Source organism: Taudactylus pleione, unplaced genomic scaffold (assembly GCF_031769625.1).
Source record: "Taudactylus pleione unplaced genomic scaffold, aTauple2 ptg000190l, whole genome shotgun sequence".
Lineage (NCBI taxonomy): Eukaryota > Metazoa > Chordata > Amphibia > Anura > Myobatrachidae > Taudactylus > Taudactylus pleione.
The window spans coordinates 2,583,538-2,609,809 of NW_028284592.1; the positions used below are offsets into that span (position 1 = coordinate 2,583,538).

At 41.5% G+C, this 26,272-nt stretch overlaps 1 protein-coding gene across 1 annotated transcript in view; it reads left to right on the forward strand.

The window, feature by feature from the left end:
- The window catches only part of GLIS3 (GLIS family zinc finger 3), a 548,195-nt gene that overhangs the window by 142,639 nt on the left and 379,284 nt on the right, over nucleotides 1-26,272 (forward strand). The window contains 1 exon segment of the mRNA XM_088476633.1: nucleotides 12,757-12,964. Coding sequence (XP_088332759.1) covers nucleotides 12,757-12,964 — 208 coding nt within the window.

Sequence of the window (26,272 nt, forward strand, 5' to 3'; positions counted from 1 at the left end):
TTAGTCCCATGCATTCTGTCGTAGCTGTAGCAAAGTAACCAAACTGCTGAAATATAGGATATACAGAATATAGTGTAACAATATAGTTTACCCCCTGTGTAAGTGGGGCCATTGGAAATGGACCAATCACTGTATTATAATAAAAGAACTCGCAATAGAATTTGCGCTTTCAGATATCAGGTTTAGTTCTAAGCAAATACTTACTGTATAACCTCTTACATGGTCTCAACAAAAAGCCCTTCACGCATTACTTATGTGAGGAAGATCCAGCATGTATTTATCTGCCCGAGCATAATTGGTTATTACTGGCATGTAAAAAATTAACTGAAGTGTAATGATCCTTAAATGCTATGTATCCATTACCAAGTACTATTGTGTTGTGGAAAACCTTGTTTGTTTTTTCATATGCACAGTTGCCATAGAAAAGGGAAAGGTGGCTGGTTGCTATAACAGGAGAAATCACATTGCTGAGAATCCATTGTGTTTTAGTTGTACTCTAATGATTGTTTCTTGTGAATTGTGTTATTAGCAATGAATTCAATATTACATCCCTTGTTAGAGAATAATTATGGTGTAAAACTACTGTAGGTATGGGGATATTCATGTAATATATGCCATATAGAGTTGCTGTGTTTGTGACTGTAATCTCTTTAAAAATATAATTAAAATAAACTCCATACTGCATCAAACTAGCAGTTTTATAACATTATAATGACAATATGTAGGCCTCATACCCACTAACATCAAATTTGTCAATTATATTAGCATTATTATTGGTAATACAATGCAAAAAAGCATCTGAAAATAGAACCCATTGGTTTCAATAACCACATACCCATTTATGCTATTACTTGCATTCGAAATTATGGCTGTACTCTGATTTTTTTGTGTGTAAAGAGAGAGAGAGAAACAAAAGTTTGGTGTATATAATTACTGTCCACTACAATGTAAAGTGTCTAATGTAGTTTAAAAATAAAATACTGAAGTGAATATCCATGGCATCGCCATCTGGTGGTCATACTGCTTTTTATTTTTCTATATACTATATATTTTTTTTTATATCACTATCTTTGCACCTTTGGACAATATTTTCTATAATCCTCCCTAATCATCAGCTTAGACGCATCATTGGTTCTTAGTGTAACTGGGCACTGGTTATGTTTCTATTAATGAATACAATAAAACATTAAAATACTGATGGCAACGAATTTTAGACCTGATAAGCAGTGCTCTAGCAAGCACTACTGTGTTATACCATGTGGATAAACTAATCACTATTCTAACGTGATCTCTAGTAGATGGTGTAAGAGTGACTAAATAGGGGAGCCACATCTGAAAAATGTCTCCGCTCCGGATTCTACATCAATGGAGCATTCAGTCCAGTCCATCTGGTATAAATAGGCTAAACAGGGTAGCATGAGGGAGATTGAAATAGGGTCAGAATGTATCCACTGAGATAAAATTGTTTTCTTAGAAGCTGCTGCTATGTGAGACAACAGTAATTTAACTCCCTTAGAAACCTGAGGCGTATCCAATGGAGTACATTGGTCCCAAAACGCCCAGCACATATGGACTCTGAAAAGTATACCTAACTCTTGATTAATGTAATTTTGAACATCCATCCAAAAAGTCTGCACCACTGAACATGTCCATATACAATGTATGATATCAGCGTCAGTGGCAGAACACTTAAAACAATTAGAATTATCAGAGACTCCAGTGAGAAACCTAAGTCTAGGCGTATAATAAGCCCTATGTAACAATTTATAATGCAGTTCTGCATAAGATGATGGATATAAACATTCTTATTAAAAAATACAATTAAAGGACTAAAATATCATACTTGGCAACTATTCCTCATTGTCAGGGAGAGTCCATGAAATAGTAGCAATCTCCCTGTCTCCCTGAAGAGTCTAGCAATCTCCCTGATTGCGCCAAACCCCCATTATGAAGCTGTTAAATTAAAAAAAAAACCCAGAGATTAATACATTCAAATTGTATAATTAGTATAATTTCCCTGCATTGGTTATAAGGCACAATGATCCCTATGGCTACATACATTTTTTTCAGAAAGTATCAGTGTGTTTTCGTCAACCAGTAGATCTTACTAACTGCTTTGGGGCTCATTTACATTTGGATGTAAGTCAGTTTTATGACACACCTCTCATGTGTAGCATTACACGCCCACTTGCGCTCATAGGTGTTACTTTTACAATCTCCCTGAAATGCTTTTTCAAAAGTAGGCAAATATATAAAATCCAGACAGGCATGGAGTAGGATGTGAGTCGAATAGCTCTCCATCCTGAATATCCTATTTATCCATCCCGTGGCTACTCAGAGTCTCCATCTTACCATTTCCATTGTTGGAATTCCTGCTGCTTCCCTGAAGGTGCTTCTGCCGGGCTCCAAATCTCTGTTGTCCCCTCCTGTGCCTCCATGCTGTGTTGAGGCCTGTATTGTCTTCAGACCGCAATTACTGTGACCTCCTGCTTGCTGCCCTGCGGTTTTGCGGGACTCTTCTTGCAAATGGCGGTTCCTGGCTCTGGTGCCTCTTCGATGCCTGCTGTCCACTGGTGGCTGCTCCTGCATTAGGCCCTGCAACACTGATTGTTTTGCTGTCCTCCACGGCCCTTCTCCATTTTGGAAGTTTGTTGCTGGTCCCTGTTTAGATCCTGTTGACGCTGCTTTGGTCACTCATTGCCCCTGAGTTTTGAGGTACTGGACTTCTGTTTCTGCCTCCCCCATTTTAAACGCGGGTGTCTGTTTCTGTCTGCCTTCGGCAGTTGCACCTGCAGCAAGACTGCTGTTTCTCCTAGCTGCTCCTGAGGTGCTGGCTTTGCTTCAACATCCTTGTTTGCTGCTCCAGTATTTCTACTACAAGTTGAGTCTCTCATATCCAAATATTCCGAAATACGGAATATTCCGAAATACAGAATTTTTTTACATGACGGAGATAATGAGACCTTTGATTTTTGATGGTTCAATGTACACAAACTTTGTCTAAGGCACAAATTATTCAAAATATTGTATAAAATGACCTGCAGGCTGTGTGTATAAGGTGTATATGAAACATAAATGAATTTCCTGTATGTACACAAACTTTGTTTGAGCCACAAAATTATTGAATATATTGTATAAAATTACCTAAAGGCTGTGTGTATAAGGTGTATATGAAACATAAATGCATTCTGTGTGTTTATTTGGGTCCTATTCCCAAGATATATCATTATGGTATGCAATTATACCAAAATACGGAATATTCCATTATCCAAAATACCCCTGGTCCCAAGCATTTTGGATATGAGAGACTCAACCATATATTGTTTAGTGCTACCATGTAGAATTTTCTTCTGCTGACTTGCTCCCTTACACGATCCTATTTCAGTTGATGCCCCGACTCCCTTTTACCCTAGTCTCCTGTTCAGTACTACCCTCCGGACTGTTTAGTTGCTGATACTTACCTACTGTTTCGGTCTTCTCCTGCTTTCACTGTACCTTCTATGCGTACCATGGAGAGACTCCTTCAGGCCATTACTGACTCGAGAGTAGCAGCTCAGGTGGTGGGGTTGCATGCTGAATTATCTTTTTTACTTTAAGTTCTGCCTCAAAAGCAGGTTTTAATTGAAACTGAGAGTTCTGCTTCCACCTTTGCAGACCATAGCACTCCTGTTATTGCCCAGTTGCCTTGGAATCCCTAAGGGTGAAGTACCCGGAAGACTTTGCTGTCATTGAAAGATGCTCTGTTATAAGCTCATTTTCTTCTCAGCTTGCTGTTGAACCGACTTACTGTCGACAAGCAGCCCTCTGTAAAAAAAATTCTTGCAAAAATTCTCCATTATGTGGATCCTGATATTGCTTTTTGCCTTTACGGGATTGGCGGCTTTTTGGAGTTTGGTGGTCGGGGGTTTTCCAGAATTTCTCTACGGGCGCCCAGTTGGCTTAGACATGGAACAACTCAACTCTGGAGTGAAATAACCCTGCTTGAATGATTCATGTGAAATTGCTATTCTATACCCTGTTTTGTTTTTTGTGCATTTTACTTATTATCTTTATTTGTTTTTATTTAGTGTTTTATAATTGCTCTTTTCTTTATATTTTTGGATTTTTTTACTTTGTTTGAAAGTTTTCATACTGTCTTATCCTGTATACAGATTTTTTCTCCATTAGTACTTAATTGTCTACAATGTTCCTCTTTTAGGTTTTCTTCGTGATCTTACCTAGTTTAGGTTTTATATTTGGGTTTACTATTTTGTTTATCATTTTTGAGAGTCTCATGTTGCCCCTTTGATCCTCGGCCGGATCCACCATGACCTTAGGCTACACGGGAATAGTTTCCCCCATGTTTTCATAGTGTAGAGTAGTCAAGGGACATTTTTAGGGGATCCAGGTATGCCTTATGGTCGGGTATGGTCATACAGGGTGGGGGGAAATGGGGAGTGCTGGTAATGACCGTATTCTGCTATGTTTTGGAGATAGTGGTTGTGTATATTTATTAGTGTCTCTGTATCGATCTGATATTTGCTTGCTTCACGCCAGCCTTCCATATTAGGGTGGCTCGGTTTGATTTTAGGTGCTGGAGTATGGCTTCATTGCCCTGATCCTCTCTTTAGAGCTAGGTTTATATTCTTCACAATGCTCCCCTTTATTCTCCTAGTTTTCTGTTGTGTGGGCCTGAATGGTGCCTTCAGGTACCCACTTCACTGCTATTACTATGATGGGGGCCTGAATGACACCTTCAAGTACCCACTTCATTCTTATTGCTACGGCGTGGGCTTGAATGGCGCCTTCAAGTACCCACTTCACTACTATTAGTATGGCGTGGGCTAGAATGGCGCCTTCAGGTAACTACTAATTACTATTGTTTTTTAATTAAATTAAATACTATATCATGATGTCTGTAATTTTTTATACTACAGGGTGTTTCACTCGCTATTGGCCCCAAAGTGTTTCTTATAACTGTTAAAGTAATTGACGTAATTTAGTGAAATATGACACAGACATACCTTGGAAAGAGGAGGAGGTCATAGCAAGTGTTGAAAGTGTTCGCCATTAGCATCCAGGTCAGCTGTTCACGATTGTGGGAAATGAGGGCCAGCTGTTCACCATCCTAGTCAGAAGCGTAGTTCAAAATTCAAATAGGAGAGCCACACCAACTGCCAGTGAGGATGGCAGTTGGTGTGGTTCCCCTATTTGAATTTTGGACTGTGCTGCAGCCCCACCTCTGGAGCAGCCACTGCTAGTCAGTAGGTATTCCTGCTTCTGATAGTGGTGTTGTGTACTGAGGCGTCCACATGCACCGTATCTGTGTGTTACGTGACGATATGAACCAGTACACAACGCATGACCTTATAACACTGGATTTCTTCCTATGAGGAATGTTAAAAGGGAAAGTGTACCACAACAAGCTACAGACTGTCATGGCTCTGAGAGAAATCATTTGTCACACTCTGATCAAATTGTGTGACTTGCCTTGCCATTTGCTGCAGGTCAGAATTTCTGCCTGATCTTTTTCGTGAACCATGCACTGACATCACCATCATGCGCTATGTCGGCTGCTAGCATTCTACCAGTGGGAGAGTTCCTGCCTCAGCTGACCTCAGCAGCTTATCAGGCTATCCCCTGTGAGAATTTCCACTGGTGCCAGAGCAAAGAGTACCTTCCTAGTGTTAGGTTCTATCCTGTGGCTCCTTTGTGCCGAAAACCATCACTGCTACCTGGCTCTATATCTACAGTTCCTGTGTTCTGATTGTGTGCTGCTGTATTCCAGCTCAGTGCAATCACCAGCTGCACTGATCAGAGGATTCCTGCAATCAGCCTCTGCAAACCTGTTCTTGACCCTGGCTTGTTTCTGACCTGCTTCTGTCTAATCCCTGGTACTGCATTTGGTTATCTGGTTCCGACCTTGGCTATCCTCTGCGACCTGCGCACGTCTGCTCCCTGGTACCTTGTTATCCATTTGGTTCTGACCCGGCCTGTTGACTACACTGAGAATCTTCTCCATTACAACCAGAGTACACCAGCACCTGTATAGGGGAACCTATTCTGAGGGCCGCGACCTGTGTGTCGGATGCAGCCAAGCCCATACCCTCTTGCGAGGGTCCCTGGTGAACACCGCCGGCACATTAGACTCCGTGCCTCAGAAATAGGTCACGCCATATATATATATATATAATTAATATATGCGGGATACGTTCAGACACAGAATCCCGGCACCAGAATCTCGACACCTGTCAGAATCCTGGCGACGGTTCCAGGAAGGTAAGTAGAGGGGTTAGGGTTAGGCACTAGGGATGGGTTAGGATTAGGCACTAAGGGGGGAGGTATAGGTTTAGGGTGCGGGGAGGGGGAGGTTAGGTTTAGGCACAATGGGGGGAGGTTAGGTTCAGGCATCGGGGAGGGAGGGTTAGGATATGGACAGCGGGATGGTTAGGATACCGACAGACAGGTGTCGGTATCCTAACCCTGTCGGGATGCCGGTGTCGGGATTTTGACCGCCGGCATTCCGTACCCATCTCATATATCCTTATCATATTCTTTTTGTGGGTGTAAATTTTTAAAATAAATATATATTCACAATTAAAAAAAGTGAAACCCTTAGTTCCAAGCATTCTGGAAACTAGTACAATAAAGTTACTTGTACTGTATTTAGGGGTCAGTGTAACTGCAGATATGTCTGTGAGGAGTCATCAGCAAGGACTGTGCTAGTGCAAAACAATGTTTATCAAATAAGTAAATACATTTAAAACAAAGTGCCCACCCACCACCACAGTTTTACCTGCACCAGGGCATGCTGCCACTTGTAATTCCCTCCAAGCTCTGAGTATACTGGCACTTGTAGTACGACAAATACTGGTATAATTACCCAAGTAGTTTATGGCTGCCTGGGACTGGGAGAACCACAGGAAAAAAAACACTGATTTTATTATTATAAGTTTAAACTAGCCCAACACACATCTGCAGGGGTGTTGGGAGCAGCTATAGCGCTTCAGGTCTCGTCTCATTTTTTTTCCAATTTTCCTATGGAATTCATACTTGTGCCGAACAAGCTAAGACTGAGTGACATTATGTCAGGGGGACCCCACACCGTGTGTTTCCTTGTTACAGTGCCCCTGACTACATGCCCTGTCATTTGCACCCTGACCCCACAAGGACCAAGTTCTTGTCATTATTATTTTATTTTCCATTTGCATTAAAAAATGGAAGAAATATTAGAATCTCCCTGGATGTAAGGGAATAGTAAATGAGGTGTTTGTTAATTCTATTGAATATATCATGTTGTCAGTTTTTTTTCCACACAGGTACCAGGGCATGTTGGTGCTTGTAGTGCAATGATCTATCAGCCATGTCTATTCTGGCACTTGTAGTGGGGGCGCACTTTTTTTTGTGGGTTCGATTTCTCTAACCCCACGCTGTGGCTTTGGATTTGAATCATCATTTGCATAATGATTCTTTTGAAGCATATTTCTTGATACATTTTAAACATATCTTTATGCAAACTTATTTATGTTTTTTCTTAATTGAATGTATCATATGATAAGTGCAACACAAAATGTAAATGAAAATACAAATTTGTTTTCCCAGCATACAGTATGTTACCTCCTGTATTTGAAACAAATGTATCCAACTAATAATTGCCAACTTTTCTCCAGGAGGCCCCAGAGGGAGATATCAAGGTGGAAGATGTAGGGCAATCGCATTGGCATTGTGCATCGGGGAGCAGGGACACTTTGGGCCGTATTCAATTAGAAGCGAAAAGTCAGTTTCCGCGATATTTTTTCGCAGATGATGTCATTTTAGCCGGCTTCAACTTATCCCCGTATTCAATTTGTCCAACTTTTTGCGCCTTGTAACTAGCGGAAAACATTTGCCAATGAATACCCATCAGAAAAAAACTGCGGCATTGGGGTTTTGGGGTGCAAAATTTCGGCAACCACCCTGCACCGTTTGAACACCCCCCATGACGCTAACTGCGTTAAAAAAAGCAAAAAACCCACAAAGGGCACCTAAAAAAAGGCACTTTGAAAAAGTTGGCGAAAAAAATCAAACTGGGGGTACAAAATCAAAAACTAGCGAAATAGCCTTTGGGGAGGTCTGCAAGTATGGGGGAGGTGTATTTTTTATTGCAGGTGATTGCTGAAGGTGCATTTTTGGCGCAGTTTTAATGCTTGACTTTAGCAACTTTAAAATATGCTTGCACCCATATTGATGTGCTGGAACTACTTATTTTCCCTCCAAAAAATGGCTAAATGCTATTCTTTACCACTGTCCCAAAGGCGCTAAATATCGCCTATTGAGACCATTCAAAGACCCCAAATACCTTCAGCAGGGCTAACCGGGGGCACACATAGTGAACCCCCATGTCAGAGCATCATTTGGTTGGATGTCGGGCTGATTTCCCCAAAAAGGACAGCACTTTTCACCTGTTTGCATTTCGCCGGGTCCCGTTTTCACCGATTTGGAATTGGATACAGGGATAAGTGGGGACTCACGTGATACTTTTTCGCACCCAAAACCTCCAATGACGGTGAAAAGTCTGGCCTCTAACTTTTCGCTTCTAATTGAATATGGCCCATTGTTGTAATTCATTGCAAATTTCATCATCAAACCCCTGGACTGCTCATTTCACTAGGGCCGTGGGCGGGATTCTGCCGGGAGAGCACGCTGAAATTCAAAAGTCTAAATTCCAGGAGTATGGTCGTTGAGACATCAATGGGGCCCGGGTGCTGAGGAGGGAGTGGTCAAATCCAAGCGGTGTGGCCATGCACCCTCCAAAGAAAATAATGTAAAATACTATGTGTAGCAGCTGGCCGCCCGGGTCCCTCCAATAGGCCCGTGCCTGGGTAATTATTACCTCCCCTCTCTGCTCCGTTGTCCAAGAGAGCTGGAAAAGTTTGTCTCAACTCTAAATGAACATCATTTTGTTGAACTGCAATATTTAAACACTGACAACTCAGAGGTCTGCTGATCCAATAAATGGAGAGAAGCCTAAAATGAACAGGAGAAAACATTTTGTGCCTGATTCACTGGTGGCCACCACTATTGCGTCTGTTGCCATAGTCATGCCTGCAACTTTATGCACATGCTAGTATCAGCCTTTCCCCTGGTGTACAAGCCTAAATCTAAATCTGAAGTTGCCAGAGATGACCTGTCAGGACTGCGACTATTTCAGTATATAAAGATAGACTACTTTTGCCAAAGTTCCATTGTGGTCGTTGGAGGAGCTATCCTGCTTGCTGGCATGCTTCTCATTCAGGGGATAGAGTGTTAAAGTGATCATCTATTTCCCAGGTGTCGTCAGGTTGTGGGATTCCTAGATTGCTCATTATTTCATACCTGATTCCATTTGGGTCACATGTTCTGAAACTTCCTATGGATCACAGACCTTTAGTATAAAGCCTGTTACTAACTGTGTCTCAGTGTCTGTGCAACGTTGCTTTCAGGTCTTTTCTTGGACTCCTGCCAGATCCCCTCTGTGCCTGTGGATTGCTGTGGACTTTGTTATATTCCAGATTAACTTCTGATGCCAGTTATCCGCTGCACTACAGAGCCCAGCATTCCTATTTTCTAAGTATTGCAGTGTCATCTCGGCATCACGGGGCTCAACCCCGCTCCGTACTCTAGCCACACCACAGGGCTCAACCCTGCTACAATCTTCTCCGCATTACATGGCTCAACCCCACTCCAAACCCTAGCCACACTACAGGGCTCAACCCCACTACAATCTTCTCCGCATCACGGGGCTCAACCCTGCTGCAATCTTCTCCGCATCTCAGGGCTCAACCCCGCTACAATCTTCTCCGCATCCCAGGGCTCAACCCCGCTACAATCTTCTCTGCATCACGTGGCTCAACCCAGCTCTGAACTCTAGCCACGCTGCAGGGCTCAACCCTGTCCTTGAATCTCATTGTCTTACAGGGCTTAACCCTGCTCCAACTTCACTACTCCACAAGGCTCTCATTGCACCACAGGGCATGGCCCTATCCCGGAACTATACTTTTCTGCAGGGTCCGCTCTGCTCCGGGTTTCCATTACTACAGGGTTCTACCCTGGCAAAGGTCCTTAATGTCATCCTGAGGTGTTAGCCTTATACTGGACTGTGGGTTCTATGCCACGTTAGTTCTTATATGTTAAAGACTGCATATATATATTTGGGGATTCTCTCCTATACTTATTATTGCATATATGGATCTCTGTGCTGTTTGAGACTTTATATGAGACCTTGCTGATTATAATTGTTTTGTGAATAAATTCTATTTTACCCTTATCCTGTGCTACTGAGTTTCATGGAAAGGTCATTCCTAAGACCACCCCAGTTTATTGTGCCTAGTAGGCCTGCCTCCCTCCAGGAGTCTCAAGTGTCGGCAGCCATGACACGCCCACTTTGAGCATCTATACACACTGTAATACTGTTGTTGTGTCTTTAGACGTCATCATCGGTCGCATCATCGAAACTTATACCAGCCCTATAGCAGGGGCAGTTTCTGTCTGACTATGGCCTCCTATGTCTGCAGCTGTGCATCTGTGTCCGCACCTGCTTTCCTGGGTATGCCCGCAACACTCCTATAACATGCCCACTGAACGGACCATTTTTGCATGCATTACTAGCCACCTCTCACCCAGGAACGCTCAAACTATTCCACAACTTTACTGATATCGTGCGTATCAAGTGCAACTGTGTCTTTGTGCATACACACCAAGGGATGTATGCGCTGTAGGAGGTTTTAGGAATCTTTGCGCATGCGCAGTAGCAAAAATGTTGCTCAACTCTGTGAACATCAGCATTGCGTCCATCTCTGAATCACCATTATAAGAAGGGTCCATTTACAAGAAGTCTGTAATATACATTCAGTCTGGCGGCAAAAAAGACCCATCTTTTCAGGTTTAAAACAATAATAAGAACACTTTTATCCCGGCCGATGGTTGCCCTTTTGGGTCAGCAATTGCATCACAAACCTAAATAGTGGGTGTCTATATAAACATGTTATTTCTAAATTAATTTAACATTGTTACAAATTATTTCTTATGGAGTACATTGTAAATTAGCTAAATTAGCTATATCTATATAATTATCTATACTATATGTAATTGTCATTTAACAATCTGCCATTTATTATTAATGACAATTCTAAGAATAATAATAATAACAATACAATCATGAGGGATTTTTTATTATTACAAACCGTTTGCAAACCAGCTAAGGCTATAGTTTGGATTATATAATTTTATTGGATATTGAAACAGTTATACAGCATATACATAAACTTGAGTTTTTCCATTGTTCTTTATAAACAAAACACTTCTCTGTTTACCCTCTGTAAATGTTCTGGCAGCATTCATGCCTAATTACATTGTGGCTGGTCAACCACATCTTGGCAGTGTCTGACAGTGTAACTCAGCGCTGAGATAATGTATTTGTAGTGTGCATGTATTTCCATTGTTTGGGACTTATTATGCTTTTTTTTTTTATCTACATCTGTGTTTTTTTTTTTAATGTGAAATTAGTTGTTAAGCTTTGATGTCGTCATAACAAAAAAATAGCAAGATGTGAACAAAATAATAGAAAGCACTAATCACTTCTATAAATAAAGGACATGTATGTATGTATTTAAAATGTCCAATATGAATTGATCTAATCGTTTGTGTGTTAGGGCGAGATGCATTAATGATCACATTTATAATGCAATCATTAGTAGACATCATCGCCTCCTTACCTGAGGAATCTGCCAGTATACACCATCTTCTTGTTTCCGGGACAGCTCCACAATACCCTGATGTCAGCGATATCTTCACTTCTGGGTTTATAACCTGGGTAAAGTAATGCGCATACGTGGCCATCGGGCTCTACATGCGCTAATGGCCAGTATCGGGAAAGGATTCTACGGATCCCTCTCCTGGCTACTTTGCGAAAAGATGACCATAGGCTTCTATAGGCAACACCATCTATAGATGGCGTTGTCTGTTGGGTACAAGCTCTGGAAAGTTACACTTTACGGAGCTTGGTGCAAACCGGCACATCACAGGCAGATAGCAATCTATGGGGACAGCAGCGCCGGTAGGCTGCAGCGGATAGCAGACAATTTTATACATATTGAGAATGCAGGAAACCTCTGAAAACTGCAGTTTTCTGAGGTTTGACCACATTTTTGAAGTTAGTGCATCCCACCCTTAAAAACACAAACACAAACACTCACTTTTGTAGCTTTTCATTCATTTTCATTTTAGATATAATTATTTTGTGTTTGAGCCTGTTATATTTTTTGCCTTTTCATTGATCTGTGTGCACGCAGCTTTGAAATTAGATTTAGAACATTGGAACATTACAACGTGTACAGTATATCACCAGACCAACCTGTAGCCAATCAGAGCATTTGAATGTTCATAGTATTAACTCAACTTTTAGGCAAGTGCACCATTAGAATAGTATAACAGAGGAACAGTTTGCTGTAGTATAAACCATAACAATAAAGAGTTTGCAATCTATTTGTTAAACAACTGAGATGCAGAACCTGTCTACTCCTCCTCATTTACAAAATTTCCATTAAGAGGCAATTGTGGAGATAGGTATATTATAAATAACTGCTAGGTAGGCATGTGCATAGATCACAATGCTTTCGTTCCGGGCAAAATGTATTCTTTAAGGATTTGGACATTTGTACAAGGATTATGAACATTTCTTAAATAAGTCTATTCTATTATGTGTGAATATATCAATTAGTCTACAATCTTCCAAAGCTTTGCTTTTGTCTGTGTTTACAGGGAGTATTGGCTTTGGTCTGCAGAGCAAGTCACAAGGCAAAGGCAGCTGCAACAATCTCATGGTCACCAGCAGTCCTATGATGGTCCAGAGACTGGGCCCCATATCCCCTCCTGCAAACCAGGCTGCGACAGCGTGCAATCAGATGAGCCCCTGCTTACAGAGAACTCTAAATCTCCAGCACTTAGCAATACCTCCATCTGATACCAGGTCTTTATTACACTATTTATTTATTTTTTTATGGTTACTATATAATCTTATAGCCATGGTTTCCAACCCTTCTCATACTATGACAAACCTGACTCACATTTTATTTTTTCATGACACTTGAATTAAATTCTAATCTTGAATTCAACGGAAACTGTGAAAAGTAAAAGAAAAAAAAAACCCACACAATTGCAAACCGTATCTATTTCTTGTCACTTTCAATCTGAATATGTTCCACATATAATTTCTCTTGCATACCTTTAACATTTGATTGTTAGTGCTTTTCTTTTATTTACCCCCGCTTCCACTCCTTGCCCCTTGCCTCCACCTTTTTACTCCTCACCCTGTCTCTCCCCGTCTCCTTCTCTATCCCCCCCCTACTGTAAAGTCCATGCTGTAAAAATAACAAATGTGTAATTTATGTAGGTGTAGCAAAACATACCCATATACTGTGTGCTACAATTGTGCACTAAATATGTTGACTCACAAACAATCCCAACCCCTAATACTGATCCTGCCGGTATCGGTATGGTCACTACTGAGCATGTTTGTTAAGGCAGTCTGTGCATGCTGTCATGCTGTCATTTTCTAACATGCAAACTAATTCACTCAGCCTGTCTTCCTGAACTGTGTGTTCCTGACTTTAGCCCTCTTCAATTCACTAAAGAGTTGCTGTATACTGTACATTATTACTACACATTAATGGGCCAAGTACAAGCCATACATCATTTTCATATATTTAGAGAACATACTGTCGGACTGTCCTGGTCTTTGGTACATGAAATGTTTAGCTTGGAATGTTCATTTGTTTGGAATGCAGTTTCCTGATATTTACATTTAGCATCCGGCATTACAGTTATTGTTTTTCTGCATTTTACATTTGTATGTTGTTCTTTTGAGTACACTAGATTTCAGGATATCAACATATTCAGTTAATAAAATGGTCTAATATACTGCATATTGTAAATTATAATTGTATGTTGTTCAGTGAAGTCTAGTTTATTGCCGAATACTGCTTGTGTTTACTCAAACCCAGTGCTAAATTTCTCCTTTGATTAGTAGGGCATTTGTGCTCAGTTGTAGCATGTCTCAATCAGACTTACTTTAAGTTTAGAATTAGTGTAGATACAGCCGTGTATTATAAGCCAGGGGCAGAAGTATGGGAGACAATGGAGGCACCTGCCGCCGGGCGCCAGCACTGAAGGGGCACCTCCTCCATCGGGCACAATATATTCACCCCATTTAGGGCTGTAAATATGGGGGATAGGAGGGCACTAAATTATAACTTGCCTCTGGGCATCTGGGATGAACTTACGCCTCTGTTATAAGCACTAAGTGGCCTATGTATCAAAGCTTGATGAGAGATAAATTGCGAGAGAAAATGTATTAACCAATCAGCTCCTGTAATTTTTCAAACACAGCCTATAAAATGTAAGTTAGAAGCTGATTGGTTGGTGATTTATATCTCAATTTTATCTCTCTCCCACCTTTGATATATAGGGGCCCAAGTGTATTATAACTAGGGGTGTGCATCGGCCACTTTTCGTGTTTTCTGTTTTGGTTTTGGATCTGGATCTTTCTTCGTGTTTTGGATCTGGATTGTTTTGCCAAAACCACCCTTCCGTGTTTTGGGTTCTGGGTTTTGTGTTTTGGATCTGGATTTTTTCTTAAAAAATAAAAGAACCTGCTAAAATCACATAAAATGGGCCTTTTTTTGTTCCTACGCTATTAATAACTCCAATAACATTAATTTCCACTCATTTCCAGTCTATTCTGAACACCTCACACCTCACAATATTGTTTTTAGGCCAAATGGTTGCACCGAGGTAGCTGGATGACTATGCTAAGCGACACAAGTGGGCGGCACAAACACGTGGCCCATCTAGGAGTGGCACTGCAGTGGCAGACAGGAAGCCAATCAGCGTTATGGTGCCCATTTGCATGTAGCACGGACCCGGGAGATCCGTGCTACATGCATCTGTGTGATTGGCACAGAGCAATGACGGGTCCGTGAGACCCGTCTGTGCTGCCTTGGTAAACAAAAGAAAAAAAAAAACCTGTGTAAAAAAAAGAGCAACCAGCCCCGGGCATTAGTGACCCAGTGCTGGGTGTGCTTAAATACAGGGGACAAATGCAGTAGGGGTACCTTGCAGTAGGGGTACCTTGTACTTAAGCACAACCAGCACTGGGCTAGTCAGAACCAGCTCTGGGCTCTGATCCGGTCCTGGTTCTGGAAATACAGGGGAAAAAAATGAGTAGGGTTCCCCTGTATGTTCCAGAACCAGCACTGGACTTTTTCTAGCGGGGGGCTGATGCCACAGCCAGGGGAGCCCTTTCACCGGGCCCCCCAGCCGCAGCATCAGCCCTGACCACTAGTCAGCTCAGGCCGGGGATCCCTGGAGAGCTGGGGACCCTCCCAATAAAGGGGTCACCCTCTCCAGGGCACCCCAGGCCCAGGCTGATAGCCCGGGGCTATCCCCGCCACCCCTGGTGGTGGTGGGTGGCGGGTTGATAGTGTGGTGTGGTGTAAATAAATAATATCAAACATTGTCTTTACAAGTAGAACTGCAAGCCCCAGCAAGCCTGCCCCGCATGCTGGTACTTGGAGAACCACAAGTACCAGCATGCAGGGCATTAAGGACCCACTAGTACCTGTAGTTCACCTGTAAAAAAATGTTTTAAAAAAAACATAGGACACACACACCGTGACAGTATAAGTTTATTAAACATACATACACACACACACACATGTACACATACTCACCTATTTACACCACACCACACTATCAACCCGCCACCCACCGCCACCAGGGGTAGCGGAGATAGCCCCGGGCTATCAGCCTGGGCCTGGGGTGCCCTGGAGAGGGTGACCCCTTTATTGGGGGGGTCCCCAGCTCTCCAGGGGTCCCCGGCCTGGGCTGACTAGCAGATGCTGCGGCTGGGGGGCCCGGTGAAAGGGCTCCCCTGGCTGTGGCATCAGCCCCCCCGCTAGAAAAAGTCCAGTGCTGGTTCTGGAACATACAGGGGAACCCTACTCATTTTTTTCCCCTGTATTTCCAGAACCAGGACCGGATCAGAGCCCAGAGCTGGTTGTGCAGAATACGGGGGACCCCTACGTCGTTTGTCCCCCGTATTTTGGCAACCAGCGCTGGTTCTGACTAGCCCGGTGCTGGTTGTGCTTAAGTACAGGGGACCCCTACGTTGTTTGTCCCCTGTATTTAAGCACACCCAGCACTGGGTCACTAATGTCCGGGGCCGGTTGCTCTTTTTTGGGGGGGGAGGCACGCATTTTTTTTTTTTTTTTTTTTTTTTACACAGGTTTTTTTTTTTCTTTACCACAGCAGCACAGACAGGTCTCACGGACCCGTCAGTGCTCTGTGTCAATGACACAGATGCAAGTAGCATTGATCTCCTGGTCCGTGCGTGCATCTGTGTCATTGAAATAGACAGCAGCACAGACTGGTCTCACTGACCCATCTGTGGTCTGTGTCACTGTCAATCACACAGATGCATGTAGCACGGATCTCCCGGGTCCGTGCTACATGCAATTGAGCACCATAATGCTGATTGGCTGAGAGCCATGACAGACGGCTCTGTCAGCCAATCAGCACTTTGCCCATTAAATGCAAAGGCATTTTTTTTAAATGGCCGCTCGAGGCAAAACCTCAAGATCCGATGGCAGATCTCGAGGTTTTGCCTCGGGAAAGGGATCCGGGGCAGACAGGGAGATCCGAGCTTGGGCTCTGATGGCCCCAGATCCCCGAAGTTCGGGTGGGATCGGTTCTCTGGGAACCGAACCCGCTCATCCCTAATTATAACATGAAGTGTAATTTATGCAACAGTTACAAAAACAGTTGAACAAACGCTGAACAACATCTACAACCAGGTAAAATAAAAAAAGCCATATTACAAATGTACTGTCTGAGCATACCTACAATTAAGAGGGGCACAAACAAAACTCTTAAAGCTATGTGTGCAAATGCTAGGAGCTTAGGAGATAAAATCTTAGAGCTAATAGCTATAGTGACTAGGGATGATCTGGATAATGTAGCTATTACGGAGTCATGGTGCAATGAAAAACATGACTGGGACATAGCTATACGGGGATATACTTTATTTAGAAAAGACAGAATGGGAAAAATTGGTGGAGGGGTAGCAATATATGTGAAAAACAACATAAAAACTACTTCAATACAAAATATTGCTGAAAAAACTGAGGCCCTTTGGGTGATCATAGAAACAAGGGAGAAGGACATTATTTGCACTGGGGTGATTTACTGACTACCAGGCCAAGGAGAGGAACTGGACAGTTACCATTTGCAAGACATCACTAAAATGACTTTAAAAGGAGAGATAATAATCATGGGAGACTTAAACTAGACGTAAATTGGTAGGGCTCTTTTGAGAGTTCCACTAGAAGTTGGGACTTCCTAAATGCCTTGCAGGGAGCATCCCTCAAGCAACTGGTGAGGGAGCCCACTCTCAAAGATGCTATACTAGACATCATACTCTCAAATGGTAATAGGATATCAGATGTTAAGTATTGGAGAGAACCTAGGATCCAGTGACCATCAAGAGGTATGGTTTAGTATAAAGACAGGGTCCTACTCATGCCACACAAAACAAAGGTGTTACATTTTAGGAAGGCTGATTTTGCAGAGATGGGGAGATGTGTAAGCAATTCATTGGCAGATTGGAGGAACTTGGAAGGAGTGCAGGAGAGGTGGGACAAATTAAAAAGTACAATACTGAAAGCAACAGATGTTTGTATCAAAAGGGTTAGGAAAGGCACATGGAAAAGGAAGCCAGTATGGTTCACAAAGAAGTATCAGCTTGTGTGAAAGCAAAAAAGAGGGCATTTAGGAAATATAAGCAATCTCAGAATAAGAAAGCCAAAGATGTGTATATTGTCAGAAGGAAGGAGGCCAAGAAGGTGATCAGATGTGCAAAGGCACAGGCTGAAGAGAAAATGGTCAAGTCAGTAAGTAAAGGGGCCAAAACTTTTTTAAGTATATAAATGAAAGAAGAAAATCAAATGGTGGAATAATAAGAATGAAGACAGACAGTGAGAGTCTTGTGTAGGGAGACAAGGCCATAGCAGATCATCTAAATGGTTATTTTGCTCGGTATTCACTACAGGTGGATAGGGAAAGGGGCCACAGTTAAGTTGCAAGGATATATATGAGGTAGATACAAGTATATTTACAGAGGAAAATGTCCTAACAGAACTAACAAAACTGAATGTGGACAAATCAATGGGGCCAGATGGGATACATCAAGGATACTAAAAGAGCTTAAAGGGGTGCTGGTAACACCATTAACAGAATTATTCAACCACTCTAGCTACAGGAGTAATTCCAGAGGCCTGGAAAATAGCAAATGTATTCCCATTGCACAAAAGTGGAAGCAAGGAGAAGGGAAATAACAACTGACCAGTGAGCCTTACATCAGTAGTAGGAAAAGTAATGGAATTACTATTAAAAGAAAGACTTGTGGAACATCTCAAATCCAACAATTTACAGGATCCCAAACAGCATGAGTTTACTAGGGGGAGATCATGTCAAACAATTCTTATTGATTTTTTTGACTGGGTGACTAAAGTAATAGATCAAAGGGGGGCCGTAGATGTAGCTTATCTAGACTTTAGTAAAGCTTTTGACATGATCCGACATAGCAGACTGATAAATAAACTCGAAAACTTGAGACTGCATTCTAACATGGTTAAATGGATAAGAACTTGGTTGCAGAATAGGAAACAGAGAGTTGTAGTAAATGGAGTGCAGTCTCAGGAGGGAAATGTTACAAGTGCTGTGCCCCAAGGTTCTGTACTTGGACTAGTGCTTTTTAATATCTTTGTTGGTGAAATTGCAAATGGGATTAAAGGCAAAGTATACCTTTTTGCAGATGACACAAAAATATGCAACAGGGTAGACACACCTGGATGGGTAAGACAAATGATGGAGGATCTAGGTACAGTGCATCCAGAAAGTATTCACAACGCTTCACTTTTTCCACATTTTTTTATGTTACAGCCTTATTCCAAAATTGAAGAAAATTCATTTTTGTCCTCAAAATTCTACACACAATATCCCATAATTACAATCTGTAAAAAGTTTTTTTGCGATTTTTGCAAATTTATATAAAAAAAAAAAACACTAAGAAATCACATGTACATAAGTATTCACAACCTTTGCTCAATACTTTGTTGATGCACCTTTGGCAGCAATTACAGCCTCAAGTCTTTTTGAATATGATGCCAGACCTATCTTTGGGTAGTTTCGCCCATTCCTCTTTGCAGCGCCTCTCAAGCTCCATCAGTTTGGATGGGAAGCATTGGTGCACAGCCATTTTCAGATCTCTCCAGAGATGTTCAATTGGATTCAAGTCTGGGCTCTGGTTGGGCCACTTTAGGACATTCACAGAGTTGTCCTGAAGCCACTCCTTTGATATCTTGGCTGTGTGCTTAGGGTCGTTGTCCTGCTGAAAGGTGAACCATCGCCCCAGTCTGAGGTCAAGGGTGCTCTGGAGCAGGTTTTTATCCAGGATGTCTCTGTACATTGCTGCATTAATATTTCCCTCTATCCTGACTAGTCTACAAGTTCCTGCAGCTGAAAAACATCCCCACAGCATGATGCTGCCACCACCATGCTTTATTGTAGGGATGGTATTGGGCTGGTGATGAGCGGTGCCTTGTTTCCTCCAAACATACTGTAACGCCTGGCATTCACGCCAAAGAGTTCAATCTTTGCCTCATCAGACCAGATAGTCCTTCAGGTGCATTTTGGCAAACTCCAGGTGGGCTGCCATGTGCTTTTTACTAAGGAGTGGCTTCAGTCTGGCCACTCTAATATACAGGCCTGATTGGTGGATTGCTGCAGAGATGGTTGTCCTTCTGGAAGGCTCTCCTCTCTCCACAGAGGAATGCTGTAGCATTGACAGAGTGATCATTAGGTTCTTGGTCACCTCCCTGACTAGGGCCCTTCTCCCCGGATCACTCAGTTTAGATGGCCGGCCAACTCTAGGAAGAGTCCTGATGGTTACAAACGTCTTCCATTTATGGATGATGGAGGCCACTGTGCTCGTTGGGACCTTCAAACAAGCAGATATTTTTCTGTACCCTTCCCCAGATTTGTACCTCAAGACAATCCTGTCTTGGAGGTCTACAGACAATTGCTTGGCTTGTGCTCTGACATGCACTGTCAAGTGTGGGACCTTATATAGACAGGTGTATGCCTTTCAAAATCATGTCTAAACAACTGAATTTACCACAGGTGGACTCCAATTAAGCTGTAGGAACATCTCAAGGATGATCAGTGGAAACGGGATACACTTGAGCTCAATTTTGAGCTTCATGGCAAAGGCCATTAATACTTATGTACATGTGATTTCTTAGTGTTTTTTTTAAATTAAATTTGCAAAAATCTTAAAAAAACTTTTTACACCTAGTTATTATGGGGTATTGTATGTAGAATTTTGAGGACAAAAATGAATTTTCTTCAATTTTGGAATAGGGCTGTAACATAACAAAATGTGGAAAAAGTGAAGTGTTGTGAATACTTTCCGGATGCACTGTAGACTAGAGGAATGGTCAAGAACATGGCAACTACAGTTTAATGCTAAAAAAGACAAAATTATGCACTTGGGTCTCAAGAACCCTAAAGCTAAATATAGTATTGAGGGTACTCTAATGGAAACTACAGAGGAGGAAAGGGATCTAGGAGTCACTATTTCAGGTGACTTAAAGGCAGGTAAGCATTGTAACAAAGCAATGAGAAAGGCAAGTCAGATGCTTGGTCGCTTAGGGAGAGGAATCAGTAGCAGAAAGAAAGAAGTGATAATACCACTGTATAGGTCATTGGTACGGCCTCTTCTAGAAAACTGTGTTCAGTTCCCGGAGGCCACATCTCCAGAGGGATATAACTACATTAGAGACTGTACAAAGAAGGGCAACGAAAATGGTGCATGGCCTACATCACAAAACGTGCCTGGAAAGGCTAAAAGATCTTAATATGTATAGTCTGGAGCAGAGAAGGGAAAGGGAGGACAAGATAAAAACTTTCAAATATATCATGGGTTTTAACAAGGTGCAGGAGGGAGACGTTCTTCAAAAGAAGAGAAGTACTAAAACATAAGGACATGCACTGAGACTGGGGGGAGATAGGTTCAAAGGAAATTTCAGGATAAATTACTTCACAGAAAGAGTAGTAGATAAGTGAATAGACTCCCGTCAGAGGTGGTAGAGGTTAAGACAGTAGAACAATTTAAACATGCTTGGAAGAAGCATAAGAATATCCTTACAAAGAACTGAGTATCACATAGGGTTGAGGTTACCAAAAGGTAGAAAAGGTCAGACTAGATGGGCCAAGTGTTTCTTATCTGCCGTCAAATTCTATGTAACTTACCATAGGTAATTTTAAAGAAAACATGTAAAGCTTAATTCTCTGTTTAGACTAGCTGGAGGAAAACACTGAAACTACTTGATTTTGTCTACACCTCTACGTAGAGGCGGTACATGCAATAAAGGCATAGACCGAAAGTTTCGTATATTATGACTGGCTTCCTGGAAATCTCTAACCATTGGAGGGGTAGTTTGATCCACTAGAAACACAGCTTTCCTGATGGAGCAATACAATGCAATATGTTCCTTTTAACATGTGTATTGTTTTTCCTATGTACATATGATTGTATGGGAAAATAATCACATATATACAGTATAATGTATTTGCTTTCACACATCATCCTGTGTTTCAACTTGTGTATGATTTGTCTCTTTGGGTGGATAAATATATCGCCAGTCTGCAAAAGGGCAATTCACACATCCGGAGCATTTCAAAGTCCCTGGTTTTAATGATACATTTGTACATTTGTAGCAGAAAAGGGAAATGTTGCTGCATGATGAGGATAATTTGGGGTTAGTATGGATAATATGCCAGTGTCTCAAAATGTTGTTGCTTAGGACTCAAAAGATCTTTGTTGTCCAGCAGCATGCACCTATCAATGGCCTTTTACACCTCTGTCTCTCCATAGCCCGTCACAAAATTTCTAAAACATAGGTCCTCATTCAGCAGTGACTGCTGACCCGTTCTGTGCATTTACAGAACGGGACTGCGATCTCGCACGAAGACTGGCAGCAGACTGTCAGTGATTGACAGCCTGCTGCCGTTAGTGGGCGATGAGGGGGCGGCGATAGCCCCTGTTTCCCGAAAAGAAGGCATGTCGCCGCCGTTGGGGGAGACGGAAGAAGCCAGGATGTCCGTTGGCTTCTTGCTCTCATCTGCAGCGGCCGACTGCGTGATCCCATGGGTCACCTCAGCCGGCCGATGTTCCGCAGATTATCCGATGCTGTGTTGGACAACGCAGCTCAGATAAGTAATGCAGCAGGAGGTGTGATGCCTCCTGTGCATTAACATATCTGTACAGACGGAATTGCAAAGCTGCCTGCAAGCAGCTTTCAATTCCGTCTGAAGCTGAATCAGGCCCATAGCCCACAGAGCAGTGTTGTATCAGAAGTAATTCTTGTTACCCTCACCAGTTATGAAAAAAGTAATCCTGTCTTTAGAGGGTTTGGATGAAAACTGTCTGCAGAAAACAGCATATTTTGTTCTGTGGTCTTGTTGTAACCACAGTGGTTACAAAAGTTTCATTGATAAAGTACATTGAAACATTCAGATAATTAATGGTCCTAGAGTTAGGTACAGATAAACCCAATGGTTCCAACAATTTAATTAAAGAAATTAACAAATCCATCCAATAAATCAGCTCCCTCAAGATAACTGTCAATATAGCGTAAGTACAAACTAATACATTTAGAGTATACAGCATTCAACATATTACGTGTTTTATTGTATATGCTCATATACAGATTTGCATTCACTATGATGGGGCATCGCAGTCCCCTGTAGTTGTAAAAAGAAATAGTTGTTAAATAAGAAATAATTATTATATAGAATGAAATCTATCAACTACATGAAGTAGTCAACTGGCAGTCCTTCATAATGTGGACTAGTTTCAATAGCTTTACCTATAGCAGGGGTATTCAACATGTGTCCCTCCAGCTGCTGTGGAACTACACATCCCAGTATGCCCTGCCACAGTTTTAGCATGCCCTAATAGCAAAACTGTGGCACAGCATGCTGGGATGTGTAGTTCCACAGCATCTGGAGGGCCACATGTTGAATACCCCTGACCTACAGTATAGCAGACATTAGCTCTGTGTACAGTATGTGACATTTGTATACAAACTGTTGATGTCAAGGGTCACCAGTAAGCAATATACCGGAGGAGGACCTATCTCTCCTAGCTTGCATAAAGTATACTGTATGGTGCATTTTAAAAAGGGGCCTACAGAAACACCCACATATAATCATGACTCTGACTTTGCTGCTGCTATTTTTACAATGCCCTGATGTAACAAATTGAATGTATGTAGGTAGGTTGATTTTTTTTTTTTTTGTGATGTGTATCATTTTAGAATTTGTTTTTATTGTAATATATATAAAGTATTATATGTTGGTTCACAAGTAATCCAAATTGTCTTGGGCGCAAAGTATGTTAAAGCATCATTTGAATTAATTTATGAACATTACTTAATGTGACAAATATGATTTAATTTACAATTAAACTGTTAAGCTTTACTATAGCTACTAGTAAATAAATGTGTCATGGTTGAAAAAGGGATGTACTAGTAGTGATAAGTCTTTAAGGGTTAACTGGATTATGATATTGAAAACTCCACTGAAAGTTCACAATAAATCATAGTATATCACAGGTACAGATAACCAGGTGATATAGCTTTCACTCATAGGGTGGTATCCAATTAGCCCCGAACATTATTCGGGCAGTAATCTCCTGGGGCTATCCAATTAGCCTCGAAAGCTGACCTGACACCGGTACCGTTCCCGCTAGGCTGTTTTAGCGGGGCGCAACACCTTGCCCGATATCAAAAGGGCAGTATACGCCCTGCCCCTTTTGGCAGTGCCCCGCTAAAACAGCCTGCAGGTGCTGTCCCCACCCACGGGCCGGAGTGTCCCGCGGGTGGGGAAAACTGTGGTGTAGTGATCACTGCCGGTGAATAGATGCATGCGCCCAGCATCTATTCACAGAGAAGGCAGAGCTTGGGGGCAGCCTGGCATGTCCATAAGTGCCGAGCACGCTCCCAAGAGTGATGAAAAGGGAGCGCTTCTTAAAGACACGCCCCTTTTCTTGTGACCACGCCCCCTTTTGGACCTCTCTGTAGGTCTGGCGCCCTGCCCAGGCCGGACCTAGAGTAAACACTACGCCAGCACTTATTGTGGATTTTTTTTCAGGACCTGATGTGTTCTGAAAAATAATCTCCGAAAAGTGCAGTGTTTTTATCGCTGCGATGGTGGAAACACATAGGTCTGTGAACTTATCACGTATTATATGTGTTTTTGGACAAAAAATCCTATTTTTACATACAGGGCTAAAAAAAAAAAATCATCGAAAAACGGGGATTATCGGTGGAACATCCCCATTTTTCACTCCGATATAGCAGGGCTAATTGGATACCCTCCAAAGTAAGAACTTTTTCCTTAACTGCTTGATGGCCAGGGGTAATTTAATACTTTGTGGCCATTAAACACTTCACAATTGTGCTATGTGCCATTTACAGTAAATTGCGAGTAATATTTTAACAACTACAGTATGTGCACTCTAGTGATTTATGCACTGTATGTTATTATCCGTAGGATAGTGAAATTAATTCATATATATTTTTTTACTGAAATGAAAAGTCCACTTTATGGATTTTTTTGGGGGATAAATGTACAGAATACAATAAATAGGGGGAGATTAAATAAAATGCAAGATCCTGTAGAAGCTCAGCGGGATTTTGCAGGTAAGAAACATTGCTTATGTTTGCCTGCTCTCCGTAGAGGTTTGAGCAAAAATAAGAAATGCTTTATTTACTAAAATACCTGGAAGATGTATGCAGCCGCAGATCACTAAATTAATCTTCCCCAACATTTCTATTTTGCAAGGAAACCCCCTATCCCTTGTATAATAATTTGCTATACACTTTGCAATAATATGTATCTAGTACTTACAGTATCTTTACTGCATTTCCACCAGCAGCGCATTCAGCCAATCATTTATGGCCTGACACGTATGGGAGATACTCCCTGCAGCATCATGGGCTTCACTCAAGAGAATCTCTGATGTCATCACTACTAATCGTAGTAGTGTTTTCTATGATGACTGCACAAGCCCTGAATTCCAGTACATTGTGTTGTACTAATTGAGGTGTGCAACAATTGGGTGGATAGGAACCGAAGTGAACTGTTTCTTGCCACATCATTGACTGCTGAGTTCCAATTATGGGGTCATATGCTGCAGTGCAATAAAGCTGAGTTGCTGCCAATAATTATTGTTGGCTCAAAGTAAAGTCACTATACTATGCACTTAAATGTCTAGATGGCAGTTTCATGGGTTAATAATGATTACAGTAACAACTCTGTACATTTACAATTTACGCTGAACACCAGTTGACATGATCGGTGTGGTAACTGCAAATTAACTGTTGGGGAAATGTCAGGCAATGCAATTTGCATAATCACTTTTTTTTTTAAGTTGTTGCTATGTTTCAATAATAATAATAATAATAATAATAATAATAATAATAATACCAGAAACCTCAAGAAAAATAATTTATACATACATATTAAATAATTTGATTGAACATCCCACATAATAAGATTTTTTGTTTTATTAATCATCACAAAATAGAATTTCAAGTAATTTTCAGTATACCTACGGACCATCTGTATGTGGTTTCATTTTACTTTAACATTTCTATTAAGCAACACGTCATTACACAAAATATCATCCAACATCTACATAATAATGGTACTTTAATTTGTGTTATGCGTTAAAGTGACTCCTGCTCCATAGATATATTTTAAATGAATAATTACAAGTGCCTGGGATCTCCCAAGCCAAACAGTATTATCCAATTGATTCTAAGAAAAAGAGAAACTTTGTTTCTACTTATGGCAATACAGAACCTGCTCATTCAATTATGAACTAATTAAATTAACTAGTTTCCTATTACCATTATTACAAATTTAAGCTTATTTTTTTTCTTTTTTTTTCTTATGTGTCATGCAGTTTGGTGTACAAACTATTCATGATCCCTGTAAACCAGGGGCATCAACTTTTTTTCTTGGAGTGCCTTAGTAAGGAAATTACTTTGAATGGGGGGAGGGCACAATATTTTTCTCACAGTTAACCTCCCAGCAATTACAGTAGGTAAAGGTTCTTTGCTGAGTAAATGTTATTCTAAGAAATGCTAAA